At 42.5% G+C, this 25,497-nt stretch overlaps 1 protein-coding gene across 3 annotated transcripts; it reads left to right on the top strand.

Moving 5' to 3' along the window:
• Window positions 1-55: 55 nt before the first annotated feature.
• GDAP2 (ganglioside induced differentiation associated protein 2) lies at window positions 56-24,429 on the top strand. Of its 3 annotated transcripts, none has more exons than XM_020789495.3 (14): window positions 56-196; window positions 4,745-4,998; window positions 5,653-5,792; window positions 7,743-7,896; window positions 11,091-11,179; window positions 13,245-13,321; window positions 14,280-14,439; window positions 15,681-15,831; window positions 16,209-16,285; window positions 16,664-16,740; window positions 17,069-17,208; window positions 18,774-18,828; window positions 19,730-19,873; window positions 23,628-24,429. In XM_020789495.3, exons 2-14 carry the CDS (start codon window positions 4,823-4,825, stop codon window positions 23,670-23,672), a joined length of 1,485 nt encoding a protein of 494 aa, XP_020645154.1. In that variant the 5' UTR covers window positions 56-196; window positions 4,745-4,822; the 3' UTR covers window positions 23,673-24,429. The 3 variants fall into 3 exon arrangements, with proteins under 3 accessions (XP_020645154.1, XP_020645151.1, XP_078242887.1); XM_020789492.3 differs by having other exon boundaries at window positions 62-196; window positions 4,676-4,998; XM_078386761.1 differs by lacking the exon at window positions 56-196 and having other exon boundaries at window positions 4,822-4,998; window positions 5,639-5,792.
• The last annotated feature ends 1,068 nt before the right edge of the window (window positions 24,430-25,497 follow it).

The following is a 25,497-nucleotide window of genomic DNA, read 5'->3' as shown; positions in this document are numbered from 1 at the left end:
CGCAGGCGCAGTAGCAGTTATTTCTGCTCGGAGGCTCTGCTGGCTTCTTTCCACCCCCGGCTTTGTCTGTGGCTTCTTGGGGGGGGCTTGGCGCCCTGGACGTGCCGCTGAGGCGGGCTTCCTTTGGGCCGGATCCTGCGGTGGCCAAATGGAGGCGCCACAAACAACAACGACAACAACAGCAGCGGCGGCGGCCGTGAGTGATGCCGGCTGGGGTGCGGGTGTGTGTGTGTGTGTGGGGGGGTCCCCCCTTGCTTTCTGCCCTGGGCCGCCTCTCTGCCCGCCCGCCCGCCCGTCCGTCCGTCCCCCCGGGCGGCTTGCGTTGCTTTTCCCGCCTCTTCAATGCCCTCCTCCGCCAAGGGTCTCCGGGCGTCGCTTTGCCGAGCCGTGCCCGGCTTCCCTTCCACCACCACCTCTCCGTGCCTTCCGTAGCTTGAGCTGGGGCTATGGGAGACCCCTCTCATGCGGTGCCCTCGAGTCGGTGCTGCCTTCTGGCGACCCGCTTCTCGGGGGTTCCCCGGGTGGGACGGGGAGGGGGTGCTCAGGCGGGGCGGCCTCCCCCTCTTTTCCCGGGGTGGGGGTTCTCCCTGGGACTGTGCGGCCGGTCCCAGGGCCCCCCCCCAGGCCGGCCCTTCTCCGGGGCTGCTTGCCTGCCGCGTGGCTCGAGTGGGCGGCTGCCGCAGTCCAGGAAAGCCGGCTTTCACGATAAAACGTGGCCGTCTTCAAAGGCGCTGCCGAGCTCTCTCTGTTATTCTTAGCAAAAGTATCGCAGGCGCTGGGGGTGGTTGTAGGAGCAGGAGGAGCAGCAGGCAGCGCGTGTCTCAGACAAGGACTCGGGAGGCCTGAGTGGAAACACGACACGAGTCTCTGACTGTTTTTGCTCCTTGACCGTCTCACCTCTCTTGGCGACCTTGTTTTGGGTCCCTGCCCCTGGAGAAAAGGACTCGACCCCAGCAGCAGGAGTCTGGGGTAAAAAGTGGGAGAAGCTCCTGAGGAGAAGAAGCCTGCAGGGAATAGATCTCTTCTTCTTACTTGTCCAGATCGCTCTGGATTCCTTGCAGAGAGTCTTCTGGCTAGGGATCTGCTCCTCCGTCAGATGCACAGGAGTTCTGCTCCCTTCAGTTTAGAGAAAAAAGATGCAGGGATACAGAAGGAACCTGGGAAGAATTATTTATTTATTTATTTATTTATTTACAGTATTTATTTATTATCATCATCATTATCATCATTATCAAGTTCTTGAATTCTTAATTTGCCTGCGTTGGGGCTTTCTATATAGAAATGTCACAAACTTATTGCTACTTTTTCCATTTCAAGGCCTCTTTTTTTTACCGCTGTTAATGAGTTGTACTCATGTACAGTATATGTTAGGACTGAATTGGCTGAGGGTGATGGGAGTTAAGAACATTAAGACAACTTATGCAACATCTGGTCAAAAGTCTGTTTAAAGCAACAAAATGTTTGGAGAATGCACACAAACAGCCAAGAATACAGGAGCACCCTTTTGCTTATCACCTGGCATGAAGAAACATACTATCTTTGTTGCTGGAGGCATTATGCCTCTAACAGCTAGTTGCAAATTCTTAGTGAATTTTTTTTAGCCTGTTTTTAAAACTGCCAAAGTTGATGGCTACATATTGTGGTATCGACTTCCGTTTTTTAACTCTGTGGGCTGAACAGAAGAAGTGTGGTTGCTGACCACTTCCAGATGTTCTTAGATGGTACTGAAGTAGTAACTGGGCCTTTGTCCTAAGGGCACCACAATTGAGAGGGTGTAATTTGTTTCTAGAAAAGTACAAAAGTTTCTGTTGGTAAATGCTGCTGGAAGAGTGTGAACCATCTGCCCCATCATGTAGGCCATGTCCAGGTGCTTCTCCCCTGCCAGAAGAAAACACAAACAGGTGGTGTCAACAACCAATGTGGCTGTTGCACACTCATATGACACATACACAGTTCCTTCCTTCTCTTCCCTTGTATGCTAGTCTCACACAACTCAAGCTTATCCAATAGGAAAGTGAAATTCTGGGTGCTGAAATTGCTAGTAATAGCTCTGGATAAAATTAGTTGATTGGATCTATTGGAAGGGGGGTTCAGGCCCACATTTGGCACTTAACTCTGCATGATGACAGGGAACATGTGACCATCTTGTTTTTGTTTAATATCTTGGCAACTTCCAGTACTATCTTGACATGATATTCTTTTGGAGAGGCTGTTCCACTAGCGAGTTGAGGACATGACCTTGCACTGGTTTAGCTCATCCTTGGGACCGTTTATTTATTTATTCAATTTTTACCCCGCCCCTCTAGACAACGTCTACTCAGGGCGGCTTACAAAAATTAAAACACATTAAAACAATGTAGGGTTTACCCCTAGAGATAAGGCGTTGGGTCCAAGAGGTAGCTCATGGAGCAAATTGCATGGCTTTGTGATGCCTCTGTTTGGGATGCTGTAGTAGACAAGCGGTTCAGCACCAGGAATGAATTCTGCAGGTGCAACCATTGAATGTGGCTATATAGAATTGTTGCATGTATAACAGTGTCATACAGCTCGGCTTCCCTTTTTTGTGTGCACTCCAAGTGAGACAGTGGATATGCTGAATTGGCACCTAGCTATGTCTGAATGAAATGAGACTTAGTTTGGAAAGTTAGAAGTGCTATGGGGGGGAAATAGATTTTTTTAGACATTATGGAGTGTTTTTCAAACTGTTCCCCTTGAGGAAAGGGGTTTGTAGCTTGAAAGTTTTCCAGTATCCATTTCTGTCAGATCAAGCATGAATGGCCTAGTGGCATAGAGTGCCCTCTACCAGCTTTAGCTAATTGCCCAGTTGTATCCCTATCTGGACAGGATTAATCTACTTACTATTATCTGTGCTTTGGTAACCTATAAAGGTTGCTATAGGGGTGGGCAGGATAACCATTCCCTTGCTAAGAAAAAGTTCAGTGGAAATAATAATTTGCTCTTCCTGTGAACCTTCAACGCTATCAGTTTTTCTTGTTTAAGCCAATAAGTATTGTAAGAATAGAAGTGAAATTTCAGCAATTAATTGGGAAGGATGCAACAGAAAATTAATCACCAGATGCCACAGAGTTCGGCTACCCATGGATTACTGATACGTACTTATGTGCTAAACTACCTTTGAAGATGTTCCAGAAAATATGACACCTGTTTTGGTCAAGCTGCTCTTACTGCAAATTGATGCTCCCCCTAATTTTCTACCAACGCTAGATGGGGCCCCGCCTTGCATGTGCAGGGTTTTGGCTGTGACTGAAACCAGGTGGGTAGCAACACTGGCTGCAGGTACATGGCACTGATGCTGTGCAGCCACCCAGCTTGGAGAGAATGTTACTGCCAATATATTTCTGATTCCGGTTCAGAGTGCTAATTATGAACAACTCAGGGCCCCAATATTTGCTGGACTCTGTCCTCCGTCATGAATCAACCCATGTCCTGAGATCATCTATCACTTTGTTCTGAGTATTGCTTCCAAGAGAGGCTTAGAGGGTGAAAATAGACAGCCTTTTCAGTTGTGGCCCCTTGTCTATGGAGTGCCATACCCAAGGAGCACCAGATACCCAATATTATTGTTTATATGGGTGCTCTGACACCATATAGTTATGGTTCATGAGCAATTTTCATGTTCTCTCCCCCACAGAATGTAGTGGATGAGATTCTGTTTTTGTTTTGGCAGCCTTTTATTCACTGGCTAATATTCATTGATGCTACAGTTTTACTTCTCAGTAAAACTGAACTTTCATTTCAGAATGAACTTGCTTGAACTTTCTGCAAAGTAGGTCTTTTACTAAAGTGAAATGCCAAGTATAGAGTGAAAACTGTTTTTATTTAATCCCCTCCTTGGGTAGGACTGGCTCATTCTGATCCTGTAATGTGCTTCCTAGGTAGAGAGGGACTTTCAGCATCATGCCATCACCCAATGGTGGTCAGAATTATGAGCACGAGTGTGGAGGATGCTGGAAGTGGGAATATTGTTGTTCAGTTTAGGCAATACAGAGGGCATATCTGGAACAACTACAGCTCCTAGGAAGTACTGCAGCAGATTCCTTGTTGTCGAAAGTAGAAACAGACTAAAGAAGGCATTAATAGGGGTTGAATATAGCTGGTCTGTAGACCTCTGTTTGTGGGCTGCATCTCCCAGAATTTTGCCTGGGGAATCCCTGTGTGTCCCTCAAGAGACCATTGGAGATACTCTTTTCCTTCCCTTTTGTTGTTACGTGATATCAAGTTGGAACCCTAACAGCGTTTTCAAGATAAGTGAGATATTTAAGGAGTGGTTTTGCCTGTTCTATTTACCCAGTCAGTTTCCATGGCTGAGCAGAGATTGGAACCCAGGCCTCTTGAGTCCTAGTCCATCACTTAATCCATAACTCCTCATAGGGAATCCTTCCCTTTATGGGGCCCCATTCCCCTTCCAAAAATATATAGACTCTTGTGATGTCAAGAGACTGAATCCACAGAGATTTGTGCCCATCTCTACAGATTAAACTAAACCAAGGATGGACAAGAAGGTAAATTGGGATTTGCTGGTCTGTGAGAAAGAATCTTGGGTGAAAAACTAGGAGTGGAATTGTTTATAAATGGCTATCAGTTGCTCCTTGCTGTTTTGAACTGCGATTATGTGTGAATGCAAGCAATGATTTGCTGATGTATATTTTCACAGGAATGTTCAGCTATGTGAAAACTCAGTAAAGAATTCAAGCTTTTGACTCTAAATATCTTTTATCCAAAGTACCGGCAAGATCTCACTAAGGAGTGGTGTGTTTATAAAGTGGAATGCGTATGAAGTAAGGGTTGATCTCTTCATCCCATGGATCCTTTGGGTGCACCTTCCCATTTTGTAGATATTGAAACTTTGCCAGTGTGGGCTGACCTTCATGAGGCAGAACAATCAAACTCCTCTCCAAGTCCAGATGAATATGAACAAGTTGATGTTCGGTCACCTTTCCCATATAGGAGAGACATCAATGAAAAAATACTGCTGTGGTAAGTTTGTACTTCATGATTTTTTAAATGGCATTTAGCAATATTGGATTTTATATGAACCGGCACTGTTCTATTTAGACTTTGGTCTGCCCCACTGTTTCTCAAAATGGACTTCTTGTGGCTGATTTGGATTGTGGTTTCTGTAATGCCTTGCCATTGGATGTGTTGGCCAGGGCTGATGGGACTTGTATTCCACTGCATCTGAAATGCTGTAGTTGTCGGGGGGAGAGGGTCTACATAAACAGAGCTAAAGTGGAGGGCAGGGCAGGGCTCATTGGTGAGTTGCTGATTTGCTCCTGGTGGATCATGTATTAGCTGCTGATGTCTGGGACGTTTCTGATTAATGCACGTTGAGTTAGGTAGTTCTTGCTTGAATTCATCAAGGCACTCCTGTTATTATGCAATATGCATGTTCAGGACTAAAACAGATTAGTCACTCCTCACTTATGGTTTAGCACTTAAGAGGCTCTGAATATGTACTCCAGAAAACAATAATTTTAAAGATGACTGGAGCTCTTTAGAAAGCACATACCAGCTGTGAAGGATTTTTTAAAATTTATAAAAATATTGTTATTATCCTTATTGTCATTTGGTAGAGAGTTGTAACTATTGTTTTCCTGTGCTGCTCACTGAATAGTAGTGGTCTTTTCTTAGGCAAGGTGATGTAGCATTGCTGAACTGCACAGCTATAGTGAACACCAGTAATGAGTCTCTCATGGATAAGAATCCGGTGTCCGAAAGTATCTGTATGCATGCAGGACCTGACCTTAGGGCGGAGCTGCAGAAACTCAAAGGTAAAGTGGGGGATCTGGTTAACCTAGTCAGTTTTGGAGCAATTGACTAAACTGATAAAAGGGGATTGTGTCTCAGTATTGGGTGATTTATATTAGTTATCTCACTACTATATTTAAACAGACCAAAAAATACCCCATAGTGTGAACAAACATATTCGCACAAAGGTGGCCAAAGTTTCAGAGCATCCAAGCCACAGACTACAATCCTCAGAGCCTAACCACAAGAGAGAGTTTTTATGTACATGTTAAACACTTTTTATTATTAATTTTGTTAATTTATTTAGTTATTATAACTACAAGTCAGTATTTAATCATGAGCACAGCTAAAAAAACCACTTGTATGAGTAGAAAGAATTAGGAAAAGTTCATGTGGTTCTTAGGATCGCACAAAACACAAGAGTAGAATGATACCTTTATTGAAGCACTTAAAAACATCAAACAAATTGCAAGCTTTCTTGGAGAAAATCCCATTTCATCAGGCTGGGCACCACCCCTTCATGGATAGTGCAGAAAACTTGCAGAAGAGGTGGTGTCCAGCCTGACGAAGTGGGATTTTCTCCACGAAAACTTGCAATTTGTTTTTTTTTTTTTAGTGGTTAAAAAAAGGTATCCCCTTACTCTTGCATTTGTATGGAGTAGTTATTGAATATCTACTCTCTCTCTCTCTCTCTCTCTCTCTCTCTCTCTCTCTCTCTCTCTCTCACTCACTCTCTCTCTCAGAATCCAATATAGAATTATTACATTTGGGGGTTGAGTGTTTCATATACTTCTCTTGTATTTCCTGACTCCAGTATAAATGCCAGTTTTTTACCTCTGTCAGCCTGCTGCAGCCAGACCCCTTTTGCTTCCTTGCAGTAGTATTAACACCAGAAAATGCCATGTGATTTATTTATTTATTTTTGGTGCCAACACATTGGCTGGCAATATGTTTATTATCTGGCTGTTGTGGGGGGATAAGTAAATAAGTTTGGAGAAATTGCTTTTTTCATCAGAATCGCTGTTCTTATGTGTGCATTTCTGTTTTAGAAATGCTGTGTTCTGATGTGTTTGAAGCTAGCTAATAGGATGTATTAGAGTAGAGAAAGAATTTTGCCTATATCACAAAATTTGATTATTAGGTAATAGCTTCTGAATTGAGAAGGTGGCATTTAAAGGTAAATGAATGTTTGTTGTGGTTTACATGTGCTCAAACTGGTTTGACTAAACCCATAACAGAACTTTTTAATAAAAGTTGCAGTATAATGAACTTTCTGAAAATAACTAATCGTGATCCAGATGAAATGTCCAGTAGCTAAATAAATAGCAGTCAAAAAAATTACAGCTCTCCCTTTTAAAAAAATATATGTCATATACTATTTACTAGAAGAAATAGTCTTGTCATTTTAATAAACCGTAGTTAAAATCAGGAACAGTTTTTCCAAGTTTGTATGTAGCGTAGAGCGGCAGCAAGTCTAAACTGGAAGAAAAAGCTTTCTTTTTCTCTCATTATACAGGAATTCGGCTGGCACCCTCGCTGGGTGTTTTTAAAAGACAGTTAAAATCTTGGCTATTTAGGCAGGCCTTCCCTCCAGTCAGCTAAGTCTTTTTATTTCTTCTTTCCTTATCCTACCCCATCTTGGTAATCCTTTCTTAAATTAATTGTCTTAATTAATATAGCAATTGTATTTTTTATTTTATAAATTTAATAAATAAATTAATTAGAGGAAGGAATATGCAAGCCCAAGACTTATCACATGTTCTTACAGCACCAAACTTCCATGTCCCTTCTTGGTGCCATTCACATGTTAGGCTGCAACTTCTACCATAAGCAATCAGGAGGAAAGTTTGTCTGTCGCATAAAGAGAGCACCAGATTGGGAGTCTGTACTGAACCGTAGCAGTTCTATTGGAGTGAATTTGTTGTCTTCTCTTGAGATGATGCTTCTCTCATCCTGTTGTTTGACTCTTTTAGGTTGCCGGACAGGGGAGGCAAAGCTGACAAAGGGATATAATTTGGCTGCCCGTTTCATCATTCATACTGTGGGACCTAAATACAAAAGTCGATACCGAACAGCCGCAGAGAGCTCCCTTTACAGCTGCTATCGCAATATCCTTCAACTTGCAAAGTGAGCATGTAAATGTTTTATGAGAACAAGTTCGTTCATTCATTCGTTCGTTTGTTCATTCTCTCTCTCTCTCTCTCTCTCTCTGAGTGTGTGTGATCAGCATTTCTTTCTCTCACACATACACAGTACACAAGTAAAATACTGGAATGTGGTTACTACCCTGTTTTCCTGAAAATAAGCCCTACCCCCAAAATAAGCCCCAGTTAAGTGAAACCCTGCCCTCCTCCCTTGTGCAGCAACCAGAAGAAAATGATGTAACTGTATTTGAATAAATGTAGAGTGTTGTACATAAAAAAATAAAATATCTTTTGAAAATAAGCCCTACTGCATTTTTGGAGCAAAAATTAATCTAATACCCTGTCTTATTTTGGGGGAAACACGGTAGGATAAGTTATTTGCATGTTGCAACACATCTGTTGTCTGTGGGATGTGTGAAAATGAAGGTGTTGGTGCCTTAAGAAACTGTCTCCAATTCTTTAGGAATGCTCGGTACATCCAGCCTTGTGTGTAAATACTGTTGAAACAATAGCTGTTCCGGGAGGAGGGCTAGATGTGCCTAGTTATACCCATTGACTTCTGTGGTGGGCCTGATCTAATCTGTTTCAAAGGGATAGATTGTTGAGACTGAAAGGCAAATTAAAAGATGACAGGGGAATAGATGGGGTATGAGCCTGTTGCTCCTTTGCCCCCCACCACCAGTCTCTCACCATTTCTACTGCCAGCTCTCTTACCAACCTGTTTTAATGCAGGAGGCAGCCTTGCCACTATTATGCTCTCCCTTTTACCTCCCAAGCAGTAACAGTAAAGTTCCTTTTTCTTTTCTACTTTCATTGTTTACCTGGTTAGGGGGTGTGGCAAAGCATGGCCCCCATCTTCCAGCTGTTTCATTTGGGATTACCTCAGGGCACCAGATTAAATATACATTTAGGAAATGTTAAAAGCTTTCTGAAAAATTGGGGAGGGGTGAGGGCAGGGCATATGACATACCTGAGGTAGCTAGTAAATTGGGGGGGGGGTGCTCTTTTTGCTATTATTTTGATTATAACTCAAAATTCTCCAGATGTTTCTCAGGCGAAATTCTGGGGAGTTTCAGCCCACAAACACATATGAGGCTGCATGGTTTTTGCTGGCCTTTGCTTCCCTTTTCTAATGTAAAAAAAGGGGGGGAGGGGGAAGGAAGCTGCCACAGTGCTTCCTGGAAGTCCTAATTCTTCAGAAGACTACTTCTGTTGAGCCTCATGGGCAGGAAGACTGTGACTCTCAGGAAGTACCATAGCAGCTTCCTTTTTTAAAAAAAAACAACAACAGAAAGCAAGGCTAGAGAAAAACTCACAGTCACAGAGGTCAACCCAGCCCCAAATGAGCAAAATGTAAGAGTGTGTTTGTGGGCTGAAATTCCCAAACTTCTAGAAAAAATTGGGAATTGGAGCCAAGATTCATGAAAGTGCACCTACCACGAATAAAATGATTCACACAGATAAAAGCCAACAGTTAATTCTTTACCTCTCTTATTCTAATTTCAAAATAGGGAGCCCTTTGGTAGTATAGCTAAGACAGTTCTAGGGCTAAATGGCATCATTTAATAAAAATGGACTGTTCTTGCACAGCTCCTATATGGTATTGCAGTTTGGATAAATGGTTTCAATCCCGCAGTTGAAAGTGTTCTGTCAAACTCGTTGCGACTCCTATTCGCCATGCCAAGGTGTGCCTCTTCAGCTGCTTTGCGTTTGGAGGCTGGTCTTCAGTCAGTGGAATGTCAAGCTTGGCTGTATGCATTCCGATTCTGGTTGAAGGTGGTATATGCTCCCACAACTAGTGGGTATTTATACTATTTACAAAAAGATGTCTTTGCCAGCTCATGGCATAAGGGATTTACTGACAAATTACATCTTTTAGGCTTCTCAATGGACTTCTTTCGGAATCAGCCTTATGATAGTACCAAGTCAATGATTGTACAACGCATTAAAGACATAGATCTCCAGTATTCACTAGCTTGTGCAGATAGGACCTGCTCACCAATGCACTTTGGTTTAAATTTTAACTTTCCCAAGTTAGCAAATTATCTATATCAAATCACAGTACCAAGGTATCGTTTTGTCTTCTCAAGGGCTAGGTTTAACTGCTTTCCCTCAGCCCTGTTAAAAGGGCGCTTTAACAACATTCCCTATAGAGAAAGGATATGCCCTTGTGGGTAACAAACAGTTGAGTCCTTGGCACACACCATTTTAGAATGTACCTTATATAGATCTGAACGTAACCATTATCTCTACCCAATAATGTATAAATGTACTGGTATACCTCCCAGAGACTACCTGAAGTTTTTGCTGTCCGGAGAGAACCAATTAATAACACAGTCGGTGGCTAAGTTTTTATTCACAGTTTTAAGAATTCGTAAAATGTTAACAATTTACTTATTTTGTATATTTTATATAATATGCTTATTTTTGTATTTTCGGGTCTATGACCGTATAATAATAAACTAGAACTAGAACTAAAAATGGACTGCACTTCTGGTTTCAGTGCAGACTGAGCCACCTTCTCTTCTTGTGACCTTTGAGACAGTGAAATATGGAGGAAACATCTGGATTCTTCTGAATGATTAGCAGCATATGTTGTCTTGAACTCATTCCAGAGTGCTTGGCTTGATTCTGTTTCTTAGGACCAAGACCCTCATCAGGTGTTCTTTTTTCTGTTCACATTTATCATAGATAAAGAGCAGTGCTGTGACCTTTATTTCAGGTGTGGTTGCTCTTCTACATCAGGAAAACGACAAATCTGAAGAGGAGGTCTCCCAAGCTCTATGGGAGAGCTCTGTGCAAGTCAGAGCACTGGGTGTTGTTGTTGTTGTTTTAAACGATCTCAGGGTTTTTAAAAAGGAATATCTATCCACAGTGTGGAACAAAAATAGAAATCTACAGAATCATGTTCATTTACTATTACTTTCTAAAGCCAAGAATATGATACAATCTCCATGAATCTGTCTTAATATTTGGTTCCATGGAGATGCTGCAGGACCCTGCAAAGGACAAACAAACCTGCTGTTGTTGAATTGCTCTGGCGATCCTAATCACCATTCATTTGCCACAATAACAAACATAACAAAATGGGAGTGCTATTGTGAACCTGTTCTGACTTCAGCAGCACTGGTTTGCTGATGACTTTGCTTCTGTCTTTCTTTACATTTCTGGTTTTAGGGAGCAGGCGATGTCCTCAGTGGGATTCTGTGTGATAAACACTGTGAAACGAGGTTACCCTTTAGCTGATGCCACTCACATAGCACTTCGTAAGTACCCCTGGAAGATCAATTATTGTTCTTGATATAGGCTCATCTGTGTACATGGTGCTTCTCAAAGAATGAGAGACAAGTCTTACCTACTAGAAGTAATTGCAAGAGAGACAACAGAAGAAGGAAATGTAGGCAGAGGCAGAAAATGGAAATTAACAGATTGTTTAAGCCTAGAGACAGTTGGGTATTGGGATGAAGATGTCCTGACAAAGGTTTGATGGAAAGATGTAGCCTAGCCTTGATATTCTACTTTGCACACTCAGCAGCCTCATATAAGGACAATAAACATTTGTAAACCACAGTTCCTTTCACGTGGAGTTAACAAGAGAGTGAAGCAAACTATTTTACTCCTAGTGTCTGAGAACACAGTCTGTTTTTATATGCATTCAGTTGACAAAACAGCTGCCTTGATGTTTGGCGCTCTGTATGCTCTAAGCTTTGGTAGTTTATAAACCTTATATTTGAAGACCAGATCATATGGAGCATAAAGTGACTACATGATATCCATCGGCTGTTATGTACTGTTGGGTCAGCCCAACTTAACCAACTTATAGCAACCTGAATAGGACTTTCAAGGTGAGATATTTAAGGAGTGGCTTAAGTTCCATACCCCTAGTGAGTTTTCATGGCTGAACAAAGATTCGAATCCAGGCCTTCTGAGTCCTAGTCCATTACTTTATTTACTACATGTCACTGGATATATCAGTTACACAAAGTATTTTAAAGGGAATATTTACAGACATACTTGTCAGCTCATACTTCGTGCCAGACCATAGTTTGCACTCCCAGACATAGAGGCAAACCACAATTTAGTGTTGCTTGTCTATTCTCCAGTTCTGTCTTAGAAATCCAGACTCTAGAAGAGGCACTGAAGGCAGAGCTGTGACTGAAACAATGGTTTGTCACTTCAGACATTCCGCCAAATAAAGAGTTAAGCTTTATGATCTCCAAATTGGAGCAGTAATTTTTTTCCACTGTCCCAAATCTAATGTAAAGCACACTGGTTAAAGGTGGCCACAGGTATCCCTCTGGCTTTTTTGAGTTTTTAAGTGAATCCATTTGTGAATCAAATGATAATCATGTTTGAGTCTTATTTACATTTGGGTTGATGAACAACACCAGAAAGCAAGGGCAGTTCCTCAGTAGATAAGTAGGCATTTTCCTCTCTCTTTTACAGGAATTTTCTTTCTCTCAGACAACCCCTTTCCTTTCTCACAAACGCACACCATTCGCTCTCATGGGCAAACACCGCAGCATTGTTACAACTTTTACATACAGCATCCTTACACAAGCACACACACATCGTTGTCTTTCACGCCCTCTTACTCATTTTCTATCATTATGCAACACATATATATGTACGGTATGGGAGTGAAAATTGTAACTTCCTATTCCTTACTTCTTTCCTTTGTTATTTTACTTACTTACTTGTTGCTTAGTCATTAAGTCGTGTCCGACTCTTCGTGACCCCATGGACCAGAGCATGCCAGGCCCTTCTGTCTTCCACTGCCTCCCAGAGTTGGGTCAGATTCATGTTGGTAGCTTCCATGACACTGTCCAACCATCTCGTCCTGTGTCGTCCCCTTTTCCTCTTGCTTTCACACTTTCCCAACACCAGCGTCTTTTCCAGGGAGTCTTCTCTTTTCATGAGATGGCCAAAGTACTGGAGCCTCAGCTTCAGAATCTGTCCTTCCAGTGAGCACTCAGGGTTGATTTCCTTCAGAATGGATAGGTTTGCTCTCCTTGCAGTCCAGGGGACTCTCAAGAGTCTCCTCTAGCACCACAATTCAAAAGCATAAATTCTTCGGCAGTCAGCCCTCTGTATGATCCAGGTCTCACTTCCATACATGGCTACTGGAAAAACCATAGCTTCGACTATGCAGGCCTTTGTTGGCAAGGCGATGTCGCTGCTTTTTTCTTTTTTTAACTTTTACTAACTTACTTACAGGGAAAATACTAAAATGGGAGAGGATAGTCATATACTTTACTCATATGTAGTAAGGTCAAATATCATTTTTTTTCTACTTTTGCTGACTCTCATCTTTATTTCTCACCCACCCAGGAACAGTACGGCGATTTTTGGAGATTCATGGGAATACACTTGAAAAAGTGGTGTTTGCAGTGTCTAAGGTTGAAGAGGTAAGTAGATGTTCCTGCTCACATGTGTAGACGTATTCTTCTGCAGTTGTGAGCTCCTCTGTTGCTCCTCTTCTGAAGTGGCAAAAATGCATTTTCCATCTTGTCTCTTAAGCCACATGATACCCCCCCAAGCCACTCATTCATAGACTTCCTGCTGTGTAATCAGTAAGTGGTTATGCCAGATTATGTAGATTACCTCGTGCTGTAAGATAGTCCGTAAGGCTATAAGAGCTTTAAGACTGGAAGTACACGTCATTTATTGTAAAGGAAAGCAATACATCTCTAGAATACTCCCAAAAGAGGTTGGAAACATGGCAGCCTTCAATTAGGAAAATATAGAGGTGTAGTAAAACATTAAAGTGATGGACTATGATATTGCAAAATGGATCTATGCTGTTTATGGCTTACCATATATTTATGGTAGAAATTCTTCTTCTTCAGAAAATGACTTCTTACAAGTTGTATTGGTCAGGATCCTCTTTATTACAGCTGCCAGCATAATTTCATTGGCAGCAAATCACTTCTTTTTAAAAAGTCAGTGTAGGCATTTGACTTTATGTGTGGAGTTGTTTAACACAATGTGCAACAGCAAATGCCAATGCTGACTTCTTGACTTGCAGTAGTTTACCACTGAATTGTATTCTGACTGACGGGTGTCAGTGTAAATATCTAATGGGAGACAATGTAATATACTGGTTGGAGTTTTGGATCAGGATTCAGAAGACCTGGATTCAAAACTGTCTCACTTGCCCACGGGCACACACTGGTGGGTAGCAATTGTAAAGCAATCCTTGAAAGTTCATTATACCTTGAAAACCCTATTAGGATTACCATAAATGAGAAGTAGCTTGATGACACATAACAAATAGGTAATAGGATTCTGGCCAGTTTGTTTTTAATTTACTCTGAAGAGTGGAGGTATAAGACAAACCATTTTCCAACTCTGTTTCTTTTGCAGCCTACGTATCAGAAGATGCTGCCTCTGTATTTCCCAAGGTCAGTGGAAGAAGAGAAGAGGTCCTTGCCTTTCCTTCCTGCCGATATTGGCAATGCACAAGGGGAGCCAGTGGTGCCAGAACGTCAGATCAGAATTAGCGAAAAGCCCGGTGTCTCAGAGGGTGAGTCTGCCATTTGTGTCAAGAGTTGGTTGAAAAATGAGAGTAGACACCATTGGCAAAGCAAAAGGATTTGTATGCAGAAGGACATAGGGATGTTATTAAGTCCCACCCCCATTGTCCTCTCTGTTAAGAGATTGCTCGGACAGTCACATATTCAGTGGAAAGGTCTGATGAGATGCTGGTAAACACATTCACTGGCATGTATTTACAGTCACATGATCAGCAGCCCTGATAATTCAGAACTCAGTGGTAAACCACTATAAGTGCATTCAGTTGTCTGCATTTTCAAGTACCTCTTCAGATCTCCATACACAAATGTTTGAGTGGCTTCTAACTGGGGAGGGGGCATTCACACTCCCATCCCCCCAGTGCTTAAATTCCTACAGTGTTTCAGGCTGTAATTTGTGAATAGAGCTAGTATTGATCCATTTATCATTTCCTTTATACAGTGTCCCTGCTAGGCACTGTGTTATTATTTTAAGATGTTATTTATTCCCTGCTGCACATTGTAAGCTACTGCTCCTCCCACCCATCTATCAGAAAGGGAACGTCTGACAAGTTGTGGTGGCAGGAATTGCCCTTCACGGGATGTCCTCTGTTCCTCAAGAGGATCCAACACTTGAATACATCTATATCAAGTGAAATCCAAAGAAACAAAACAAAACAGAAAAATACAAAAATTATTCTGTTTTAATGTAAGCTTTCGTGGACATGCCCACTTCCTCAGACATACAGAAACAGAATGAAATGTTGAATGAAATGTCAGTTTCACAAGCAGAACATTCTAAATCATCATTGGCTCTTGGGTGTATGGCACATCTACATGCAATAATTTATGACCTATGTTGTTTTAGGGTGCTGACGAAGCTCACATTAAAGTATAATAGTTAGTCTTTAAGGTGCCACATGTTTTTGTAAGGGTGTTTTTTTGTGTGTGTTTTGTTTTTTTGTTTTGTTTTGTTTGTTTGTTTGCTTGCTTCTTTGGATTTTGCCTGATATGCTTGCACAGCCTAACACAGCTACCTCCTCAAAAGCTACCTTCTCTTTTGGCTCCAAGTGATTACTCCCTTTTGACATCCCTGAAACTTGAACTGCTGTCAACTGTTGATCCAAACAATGAAACACACAGTCTGTTTGGTCACAGCAAGAGACACTGCTAAATAGTTTTCTGTATTGGACTTGTATTATGCCTCTCTATCCTGAACAAGTTTTTCATTATTCTCACACTTTTTTTTTGGCAGATAATTCTGACGAGGAAGGACTAGAAGCAGACTTGTCATTTATTGGCTCACATGCTTTTGCTCGCATGGAAGGAGATGTCGATAAACAGAGGCGTCTCGTCCTTCAGGGGCAACTTTCTGAGGCAGCGCTACAGAAACAGCATCAAAGAAAGTGAGGCAACTGTAAAATGAGCACTTACTTGAAATCATTTGGGTTTCATATTCAGTGGTATAGGGGATTATATTATTTTGCAACAGATTTTTTTTTTTAAATCAGGAAGGGAAAAGTTTACCTTGGGCCGGTCTGTTCTTTGTTTGAGAGGATGACAACTTTGCGTGATTTTTAATAATTTCCAGTACAATAATTTCCTATATAACTTCCGTTTTCCTTTTAGTATGTGCAAATGATAAGAGCATGAGGTTATGCAAAAATGCAGCAGGTTGTTTATGTTTATTTTCCTAATAGTATGCCTTTGGTAGTAGTGGCTATGCTTGCTCATCATGGCATTGCATCACTAGGAAATGTCTGAACATGTGGCTTCTTTCTAGTTACAACCGCTGGCTTTGTCGGGCAAGAGCCGAAGACCTGTCAGACATTGCTTCCCTTAAAGCTTTGTACCAGACAGGTAAGTTCAGTCCACCTAATTATGCTTTAACTCTTCCTTGTTGATAAGTATATTGTAGTGAAAAGTGTGCAACTCAACATCACAAGTAAGAAATATGGGTGGAGCAATAATTCTGAGAATAACTATCCTGGAGTAACAGTTACCTTGGAAAGAGGTTAAATAGCATGTTTCAAGTGTGCATGGAAAAAATCTTTTTGACTCCTGCACAATCTAAGACAATTTATAGTGAATAGAAAGTCAAATGTGGTGGGAGTATTCAGAGCATTGCTCCTTTACTCACCACATCTTTACAAATAATGAGCTTTTAGGCTGAATTTGCTTGCTGTGCCCAGTATTCATGAATCTAAAGCAGTTTTTTTTCCCTCATTCTGTTTGTAGGTGTTGATAACTGTGGTCGTACAGTGATAGCAGTGGTTGGAAGAAATATTCCTGTTACTCTTATAGACATGGAGAAGGTGAGATCCTGGCAAGCAGTGTAAAACTCTAGTAGTTACTCCTTGCAGTTATAATAAAGTCACCAGACTCCTGTCTGGAATACTTCAGTGACTCTGGATGGATTGATTGATTTAACCAACCTCACCTCACTGCTGCTGGTTTGACTGCCAGAGCAAAAGTATTTAGTTACATGTGCAAGATGAAAATCCATTGCCAGGGAGTAACTTTCTGTCTTAAGAAAATTAATCCCCCCGCTACTTTGTTCCTGGAATAAAACATAAAGATAGGTAACAAAATCCTCTGCTGAAACGTTGCATCTGACAATTTGTAATTTTTCTTATGTCTCAGGCTCTCTTGTACTTTATCCACGTGATGGATCACATTGTAGCGAAAGAATATGTCATTGTGTATTTCCATACGCTCACTAATGTCTACAATCATTTAGACTCGGATTTCCTGAAAAAGCTCTATGACATTGTTGATGTCAAGTAAGTTTTCTTTAGTATGTCTTCAAATGTTCTCCTTTTGGACAGACAACAACCCAAAGATTTTTTTTTTAAATGAGGGGAGAAGAGACATTATGTTGAATGAATCCATAACGATGCCAGCATTCAACATAAAATGAGTAAAAATTTATTTCCTGTACTGAATGTCTACTTTTAGATGTTTTACCACAGATAAATGATTCAGTGTCATTGTATGGATTTTGATAACTCTTGGAACCAATGTTCCCTCTAATTTTCTGGAGCACTGCGTTGAGGCTCCACCCCATACGTGCGGAGTTCTGGCTGCAACCGGAAGCAAACAGTCGGAAACCTTGGATCAGCTGTGTGACCCTGATGCAGTGGCGCACACCTGCGCAGCTTAGAGAGAATGTTGCTTGGAACAATGGTTCTTTCTTTGGCCTAGAGCAGTGATGGCGAACCTATGGCACGTGTGCCACAGCTGGCACACAGAGCCCTCTCTGTAGGCACGCCAGCCATAAGTTGCCATCGAGAAATACTTACCCGTCCTCTGATCCTGGATTTTGGCACTCCTCTCTGCTGGTGCAGTGGTACAGCAGAGGGACGCAGTGGTGACCATTACAAGTCTAGCCCAATGGGGGATTGGAGGACCGGTAAGTATTTCTTTGTTAATACCACCCATAGGAAGAAAAAAAAACCACAAACATTTAACCCTTGTAGTGCAGAAGCAGTTGTTTTTTCTAAACTAAAACCTCAGTACAGTGGTGCCTCACTTAACAATGTTAATTGGTTCCAAAAAAAAACCATCGCTATGGGAAAACATCGCTAAGCGAAACACCATTTCCCATAGGAATGCATTGAAAACCAGTTAATCTGTTCCAACCATCCTTAAGCGAAAATCGCCATAGGAAACATCACTGAGAGAAACAGTGTTTCCCCCATTGGAATGCATTGAAGCCTATTCAATGCATTCCGATGGTTTAGCGATGTCCGTTTTCGCTATTTTTAAAGTGTCTTAAAATGTTCAAAAACTGCGACAAACCTACAGTTCAATGCATCCCAATGGGGGAGAAAAAAATTCACAAAAAATTAACGAAGAGTCAGAACAAAGCCAAATTAAGTTTGCAAAGGTTTTACAAGGTGCACTAACGATCCCAAGCATTTAAAACAGTTTTTGAACATTTTAAGACACTTTAAAAATAGCAAAAACGGACATCGTTCAGCAAAACAGGGGGACCTAAACTGTCATCGCTAAGCGAGGCAAGGTACCGAACATCACTATGTGAAATTTCCCCATAGGGAGCATCGCTAAATGGAGCGCAAAATCGCTCCAATAACCTCATCGCTAAGCGAATACATCGTTAAACAAGGCAATCACTAAGCGAGGCACCACTGTGTTTGGGTTTTAATTGCAGTGTTGGCACTTTGAAATAAACAAGTTGATTTTGAGTTGCAGTTTGGGCAGCACTCGAGCTCAGAAAGGTTCACCATCACTGGCCTGGAGTGTAGTTCTCTGTAGGACTTCTGAGTTCTTGTGTGATTCAACAAATGCTTGTTTAAAACCTTATATGTTTTGTTTCTCTTATTAGGTACAAAAGACATCTGAAGGCTTTGTATTTTGTCCATCCAACCTTTCGCTCAAAGGTAAACTGCCGTCTCAGGGTGCGGAATGTAAATTTGGCGAAGCAGCAGTGGATTTGTAAATACTGGGCAGTACTGCTTAAATTATGGTCTTGTACAAACCCTGGTGGGTGTTTCTTTAGCAGCATTCAACTAGTGCCATAAAAGTAAAACCATAGAAAAAATAATTATTATTTAGGTTGGACTCAGAACTGCCATCTGTGATCCAATGGTGATTCTTAGCTCTAAAAGCCTCTTCCAGACTTCCAGGGAGCCCTCAGAACCTAAAAGTGGGAATTTAAATAAAATTTTACCAGCCTGCATGATTTGACTTCCAGGGTGTCAACTTATCCCAACAGGATTTCGTATAATGTATACTAGTTACCAGTGTAGTGTAGCAGACAAGGACTCAGGAGACCTGAGTTCAAATCCCTACTCTGCCATGGAAACTCATTGGGGGTGTGGAACTGGCAAAACCACTCCTTAAATATCTCACTTACCATGAAAGTCCTCTTACGGTCTCTTGTAAACTGGTTCCAACTTGGTGGCGTGTAACATCATCATCATACTGGTTATACAATATAATGTTTCCTGGCTGAGTCATGATAACTAAGTTCACCCAGGCTGAAATGACGTGGGCCATCAGTATTGACTCTGGAAGATATAACTTCTCAAATGGTTTTGAGAGCAAGATATGGGCCTGGAAATTTTAAGTGTGTGTGTGTGAATGCAACACTGCCCCTTGATAAAAAAAATTGCATAGTTCTTAAAATAAAACTCCAAAGTGACACTATCTTGGGTTGTTGTTGTTAAAACTAACCATTCGCCTGTTTGTGTGTGCTTTAAAAAATGGCTAAATTGTTGTGCTGTCATCTGAATGCTTGCTCTCTGATGGGAACATTAATTTTCTATTTTGGTCCATTAGGTTTCCACATGGTTTTTCACAACGTTCACTGTCTCGGGCATGAAGGACAAAGTCCACCACATAGAAAGTCTCCAGCAGTTGTTCACAGCCATTCCTCCCGAACAAATTGACTTCCCGCCATTTGTTCTTGAATATGATACTAGGGTAGGTGTTTTTTTCCCAGAGTGGCATGTTTGCAGCTTCCTAAAGCTGACTGAAGAGTGGTTGTCTTTCCTTCCCATTGAAAAGATGTCTGGGGGGCACAGCTTTAGGACCTACTAGATTTTTGAAGTTGCTTTTGTTGGGGTAGTTAAAGATATAGATATGCTGTCTCTTACCAAAAGAAGTATCCTCCCCCTTTTTTTTCTTTTCTTCTCTTGCTATTATATTACATTACATTATATTCTTGCTATTTATTTTGCAAACTAACACACATTTTCTGGGCTGATATGAGGCAGTTTCCCAAAGGACCATGGACAACAACTAATGTGTAGCATTTGCCTCACAGACAGATGCTGTGGGTAAGAAGGTCACCAGGTTGTTCTGGCAGTCCTTGAAAATTCACTTGCGCCCACAAGGTTAATGAGGAGTTTGTAGGGGTTGGTTGGGAGAGAAGAGGATTTTACAGCTACTAACGTAAAGTACATCTCCTTTAAATGGCCGGACTCTGTGTGCAATAGACTTCATAAAAGATAAGCCTAGAGAAAATCCCATTCTCTGTCCCCGTCCAGAGATTTTTATTTTATTTATATCTCATATTTCTTCCAGCACAGGGTCCCGAGATGGATAAGTTGCTTTTCCTATTATCTGGGTTTTCCTTGACATTCTAAGCTCTTGAGTATTCCACATGCACTCTAGTTAAAAATATGAGTATTTTCTGTTCGGGTATGTGCACGAATGTTTGATTATATTCCTAGTGCTCTGCAGATGGATTTTATCTGTCCAACTAAGGCCACTTTTTAAACTACTTCCAATGGCAATTGGGAGAAAAAATTTTGTCACACTCTGAGCTGACTTTTCCCCCCCTTTGCTGATTTTCCTAGAAGGTCCAGTAGATTCTTTCCAGTGGAAGTCACTGAGAGAGCCAATGATTTTTGCTCTGAATGTCAGAAATGCAATTGTAAGAAACAGCGAGCAACCTAATTTGTTGCAACTAATTGACAAGGTACTGGGGTACATCTCAGTCCTATGCCTGCTCCCATGTCCAGCTGTGCATCCGAGAAATGCTCTGACTATGTGTGAATTCTGTGAATTCCAGTAGGGTTCCAGCCAGCATAAGGAGACCTGTCCCACAGCACTTCTGTGCCTTATTTCGGTCCCCTTGCCATGGTCAGACCATCATCTGATAAAATGTAACCTCGTAATGGACCTCCCCCCTTGCAGGGAGCAGGGACCTATTGCTATGGTCCGCCCTTGAAGGCTACCGGATTCTGTTGGATTCCAGGATGCCATGAGAGGTGTTATGGCTGACCTGGCTGGCGCTGCTGTCGAGGCTCTGGCTGACAGCTGATCTACTGCTGCCACTAGGGCTATAGACACGATCGCGCCTAAACGCCCTCTCCTCCGTAGAGCTCAGTCAGCGCCCTGGTTTAACCAGGGCCTCCGAGCACTGAAGCGTATGAGGAGAAGGCTAGAGCGTAGGTGGAGGAAGAACCCGACGGATTATAACTGGATAGCTGTCAGGGTCGCAACTAACCTTTACCTGACTAAGGCAAAGGCTGCTTGTCGAACTTACTTCGCTAACCAGATAAGCGAAGCCTCCAACCAACAGGCGGAGTTATAGTGCGCAACCTATCTGGAACTGGTCCGGGTGATAGGCCTCCCCCTAGTTTTTCACCTGACCAGTTTGCAGCCTTTTTAAAATCTAAAGTGGAGGCCATCTGCCAGGACCTCTCTCCTTTTTTGAACACAGTGAGTCGAGCAGAGATGTCCAGCGCTCCGTCTTGCCCAGTAATCTTCGACACCTTTCAGCCTGTCACGCCTGATTCTGTGGCCAAGGTCCTTGACCGCTGTCGAGCCACCATCTCCTCCTTGGACCCTTGCCCGGCTTGGCTAATCAAAGCAGCCAGGTCGATAACAACAGAATGGGCCACTGCAATAATAAATGGGTCTTTCCTTGAGGGCAGGTTTCCATCTGCCCTCAAGGAGACACTTATTAGGCCCATAAGAAAGAAACCAAACTTGGCGGCGGACAAAATTGGCAATTATAGGCCCGTCGCCAATATTTCTTTCATGAGCAAAGTGGTGGAGAGGGTGGTGGCCGACCAGCTTCAGGCTCTCTTGGAGGAAGCAGATGCCCTGGATCCATTTCAGTCGGGCTTCAGGCCGCGCCATGGTACGGAGATGGCATTGGTCGCCCTGTATGATGACCTGTTGAGGGAGGCTGACAGGGGTAAAATATCCCTGTTGGTCCTCCTCGACATCTCGGTGGCCTTTGATACTGTCGACCACAGTATCCTCCTGGGGAGGCTCTCCGAGTTGGGAATTGATGGCCTGGCACTTGCCTGGCTCCGTTCCTTCTTGGGGGACTGACCCCAGAGAGTTCAGCTTGGGGAGAGTGTCTCGGCCCTGTGGAGTCATAATTGTGGGGTTCTACAGGGGTCGATTGTCTCCCCAATGCTGTTTAACATCTATATGAGGCTGCTGGGTGGGGTCATTAGGGGATGTGGAGTATCGTGTCATCAGTATGCGGATGACACCCAGCTCTACATCTCCTTACCAACTGCAGGTGATGCCGTTCTGTCCCTTCAGTGCTGCCTGGGGGCTGTAGTGCAATGGATGCAGGAGAATGGGCTGAGGCTGAACCCAGACAAGACGGAGGTCCTGAGGGTGGGTGCCCCCACTGTCAGCGGCTTGGATGACTCCCTCTCATTTGGGGAGGGTGACCGTTGCTGCAAAGAGTGGGGTTCGCAGCCTGGGGATCCATCTGGACCTGGCACTCACCATGGAGACACAGGTGGCGTCTGTGGTCCGCACCTCCTTTTTTCATCTTTGGATAGCCCGGCTGCGACCCTATCTTGATGTGGGGGCGCTCACTACATTGGTCCATGCGCTCGTTATCTCAAGATTAGCCCACTGTAACATGCTCTACGTGGGGCTACCTTTGAGGCTAATGCGGAAACTCCAAGTGGTGCAGAATGCAGCGACCAGACTCCTTAGCGGAGCGAGAAAACACCATCACATTTCTCCTATCCTGGCCGCATTGCATTGGCTGCCCATTCGGTTCCGCGTTGACTTCAAAGTTTTGATGCTTACGTTTAAAGCCCTAAACGGTTTAGGACCTCAATACTTGATGGAATGCTTACTCCCACCCAGTTCTACCCGTGTCACACGCGCGAGCCAGGAGGTGAGGCTGAGGAGCCTGACGCCGAGGGAGGCCCAGAAGGAAAAAACAAGAAACCGGGCCTTCTTGGCGGTGGCTCCTCGCCTCTGGAACAACTTACCTCTGGATATTCACGCTGCTCCCTGGATGTTTAGGCAGGCCTTCCCTCCCCCCAGTTAATTCCTAATTTTCTTCCCTCCTCTCTGTTATACTCTGTTTTCTTGCCATCTTGGAGAAAAAACTTTTTCTTTTTTCTAATTCATGAAAATTATGTTATATATATACTTGTTTATTTTGTGTGCTGTAAGCCGCCTAGAGTGGTCGTAATTGACCAGATAGGCGGGGTATAAATTGAATAAATAAATAAATTATTTCTCCAGAACAAGATTATTCCTGCCTTTGGTCCACATGGGTTTCAACATGGTTTTTTACAATGTTCACTGTCTTCGAGTTGAGCAATGACTCCTAACTAGGTTGTTGTTCAACTCTTGAGTTGTAATGTTGGATTACACTCAGTTGAGTGTGGAGAGAAGTGACATCTTTTTAAATGTAGTTGCATTGTATACAGGTGTTCAGTGCATTTTTTTCTCTTTGCAGGAAAATGGATCCTACTCTTCATACCCTTCTTCTCCAGACCTCTGACTTTGCAGTTGTGCCATTATATGTGGTCTCCCCACCACCCTACAATGTGCTGCTTGCTCATACCATACGTACAAAGCTGGTTGGATTTTTAGAGATCAGTGGCAATTTATTCCTCCTCACTATCAGATATTTATAAAGATACAACAATCAGAGGACTGAATTCCAAGAAACTTTCGGAACTGTGAATCCAATGGAAAGGTGCTTTCTGAACATGAGAATATGAATTATTTTTTTCTGGATATTCTCTCCACTCCTAAATACCAGTGTCCCAAAAGATTAATGGACCGAGATATCAGATCCTGTAATTTTTTCAGTGCCCTGTTTTAGACTGGCTTAGAAGACACAGCCTGTGTGGACAGGGTTTTATTGGATTTGCACATTGAATCCACCTGTAGTGCCGATAGAGTCAACTGAATTTCCTGTAGAATGCTTGGGAGGCTGGCCATAGCCCTGCTGTAAGGCGTAAGGCAGCCACAAAGTTCTGCTGCTAAGCTTGGATTCTGATCATCTGTCTTTCTTTCTCCGGAAGATGTGAGATAGAACAGTGCTGTTGCTGCTTTCCTACTGAACAATAAAATGGAAGGACATCCTATTGTAGTCGCTCGTATCCCCTAGTATTTCTGCACTTTTCTTTGAATGAAGAAAGAAGTGTGATGAATGTTGATTGCCATCTGGTGGCATACACAACAATACCCTCTAATTATTCTGATTTTTATAATTCTATGGGGGAAATAAATAATGCAGCTTTGGCTTTCAAGGTTTATTTGTATCTGCCTTCTAGAATGAGCCTCTTAACTTCTCTTCTGATGTATCAGAGTTTTCAGTTTATCCACTTTCCTATCCTTTCTAAACAGCTGAACAGGCTGACATTTTTTTAAAAAATCTGCTTTGGGCAGAGGAATGCCGTGCAGGGGGTTGGCTGAAGAATGTATCAGGATAGGGTAGTGCACAGAAAGATGCATTTCACATTTGTATAAAGCAAATAGGCAGACATGCTCTCAGCTGCTAGTCTCAGAGGAACAGGACAACATGATCAAGAACACATCCACAATCTGATGTTTGGTGTTTAATAAAATTATGAAACTGCAGTAGGAGCAAATGATGATATAAATGCAGATCAGTTGAGCTACACAGGATTAGGAAATGGTTGATAGAACTATGTTGTAAATCTGTTATCAAAACCTATGTTTCATTCAGTCATTCCACACCACTAATGATATACTGTATAGGAAGTGCAGTGGCTAGTGTGACATTCGCTGTCTTAACATGGGCTGGGATATAAGTTATAGGAAAGGGGCATCTATGTACCTACATTTTGAGTGAGAAGAGAGAGAACCATGCAGTTTGCTTTTTTAAAAAAAATTGAGATATAAATTAAGCCACAACATTTTGCATTAAAAGTCTTCAGCAAAGTTAGACGCTTAAAATGTATGCACACTTGGGTAAAAATTCTCTTTAAACAACTTGAGGGGATTTTTAAAAGCCTTTGTATGAATATAACGACTGACCACCAGGTTCCACATAACTTCACTAATCTTTCTTCCAGCCAGTTGTGTTTTGCTTGACTTTTCCCCAGCAAACACACATTCCAGGATCAGATGAGTTTTATATATAGGCATCCTTCAGTCTCAAGAGACTATGGTAACATGCTCTGAATCGAGGAGTGTCCTCTCCAGAGCATGAAGCCCGGGTAATATGGAGGATAGGCTGTTACCCAAGCAGCAGATCCCCCCTCTCCACATTGCTGAAATGGTCCAATGGAAAGGCAAGAGCCAATACAACTGGTTCCAGCAATGTCGCAGGAGTTGGCAGAACGACACATGCT

This window comes from Pogona vitticeps, chromosome 2 (assembly GCF_051106095.1).
Source record: "Pogona vitticeps strain Pit_001003342236 chromosome 2, PviZW2.1, whole genome shotgun sequence".
Classification (NCBI taxonomy): domain Eukaryota; kingdom Metazoa; phylum Chordata; class Lepidosauria; order Squamata; family Agamidae; genus Pogona; species Pogona vitticeps.
The sequence above is the reverse complement of the archived record's forward strand: the minus strand, read 5'-3'. Positions and strand labels throughout refer to the sequence as shown.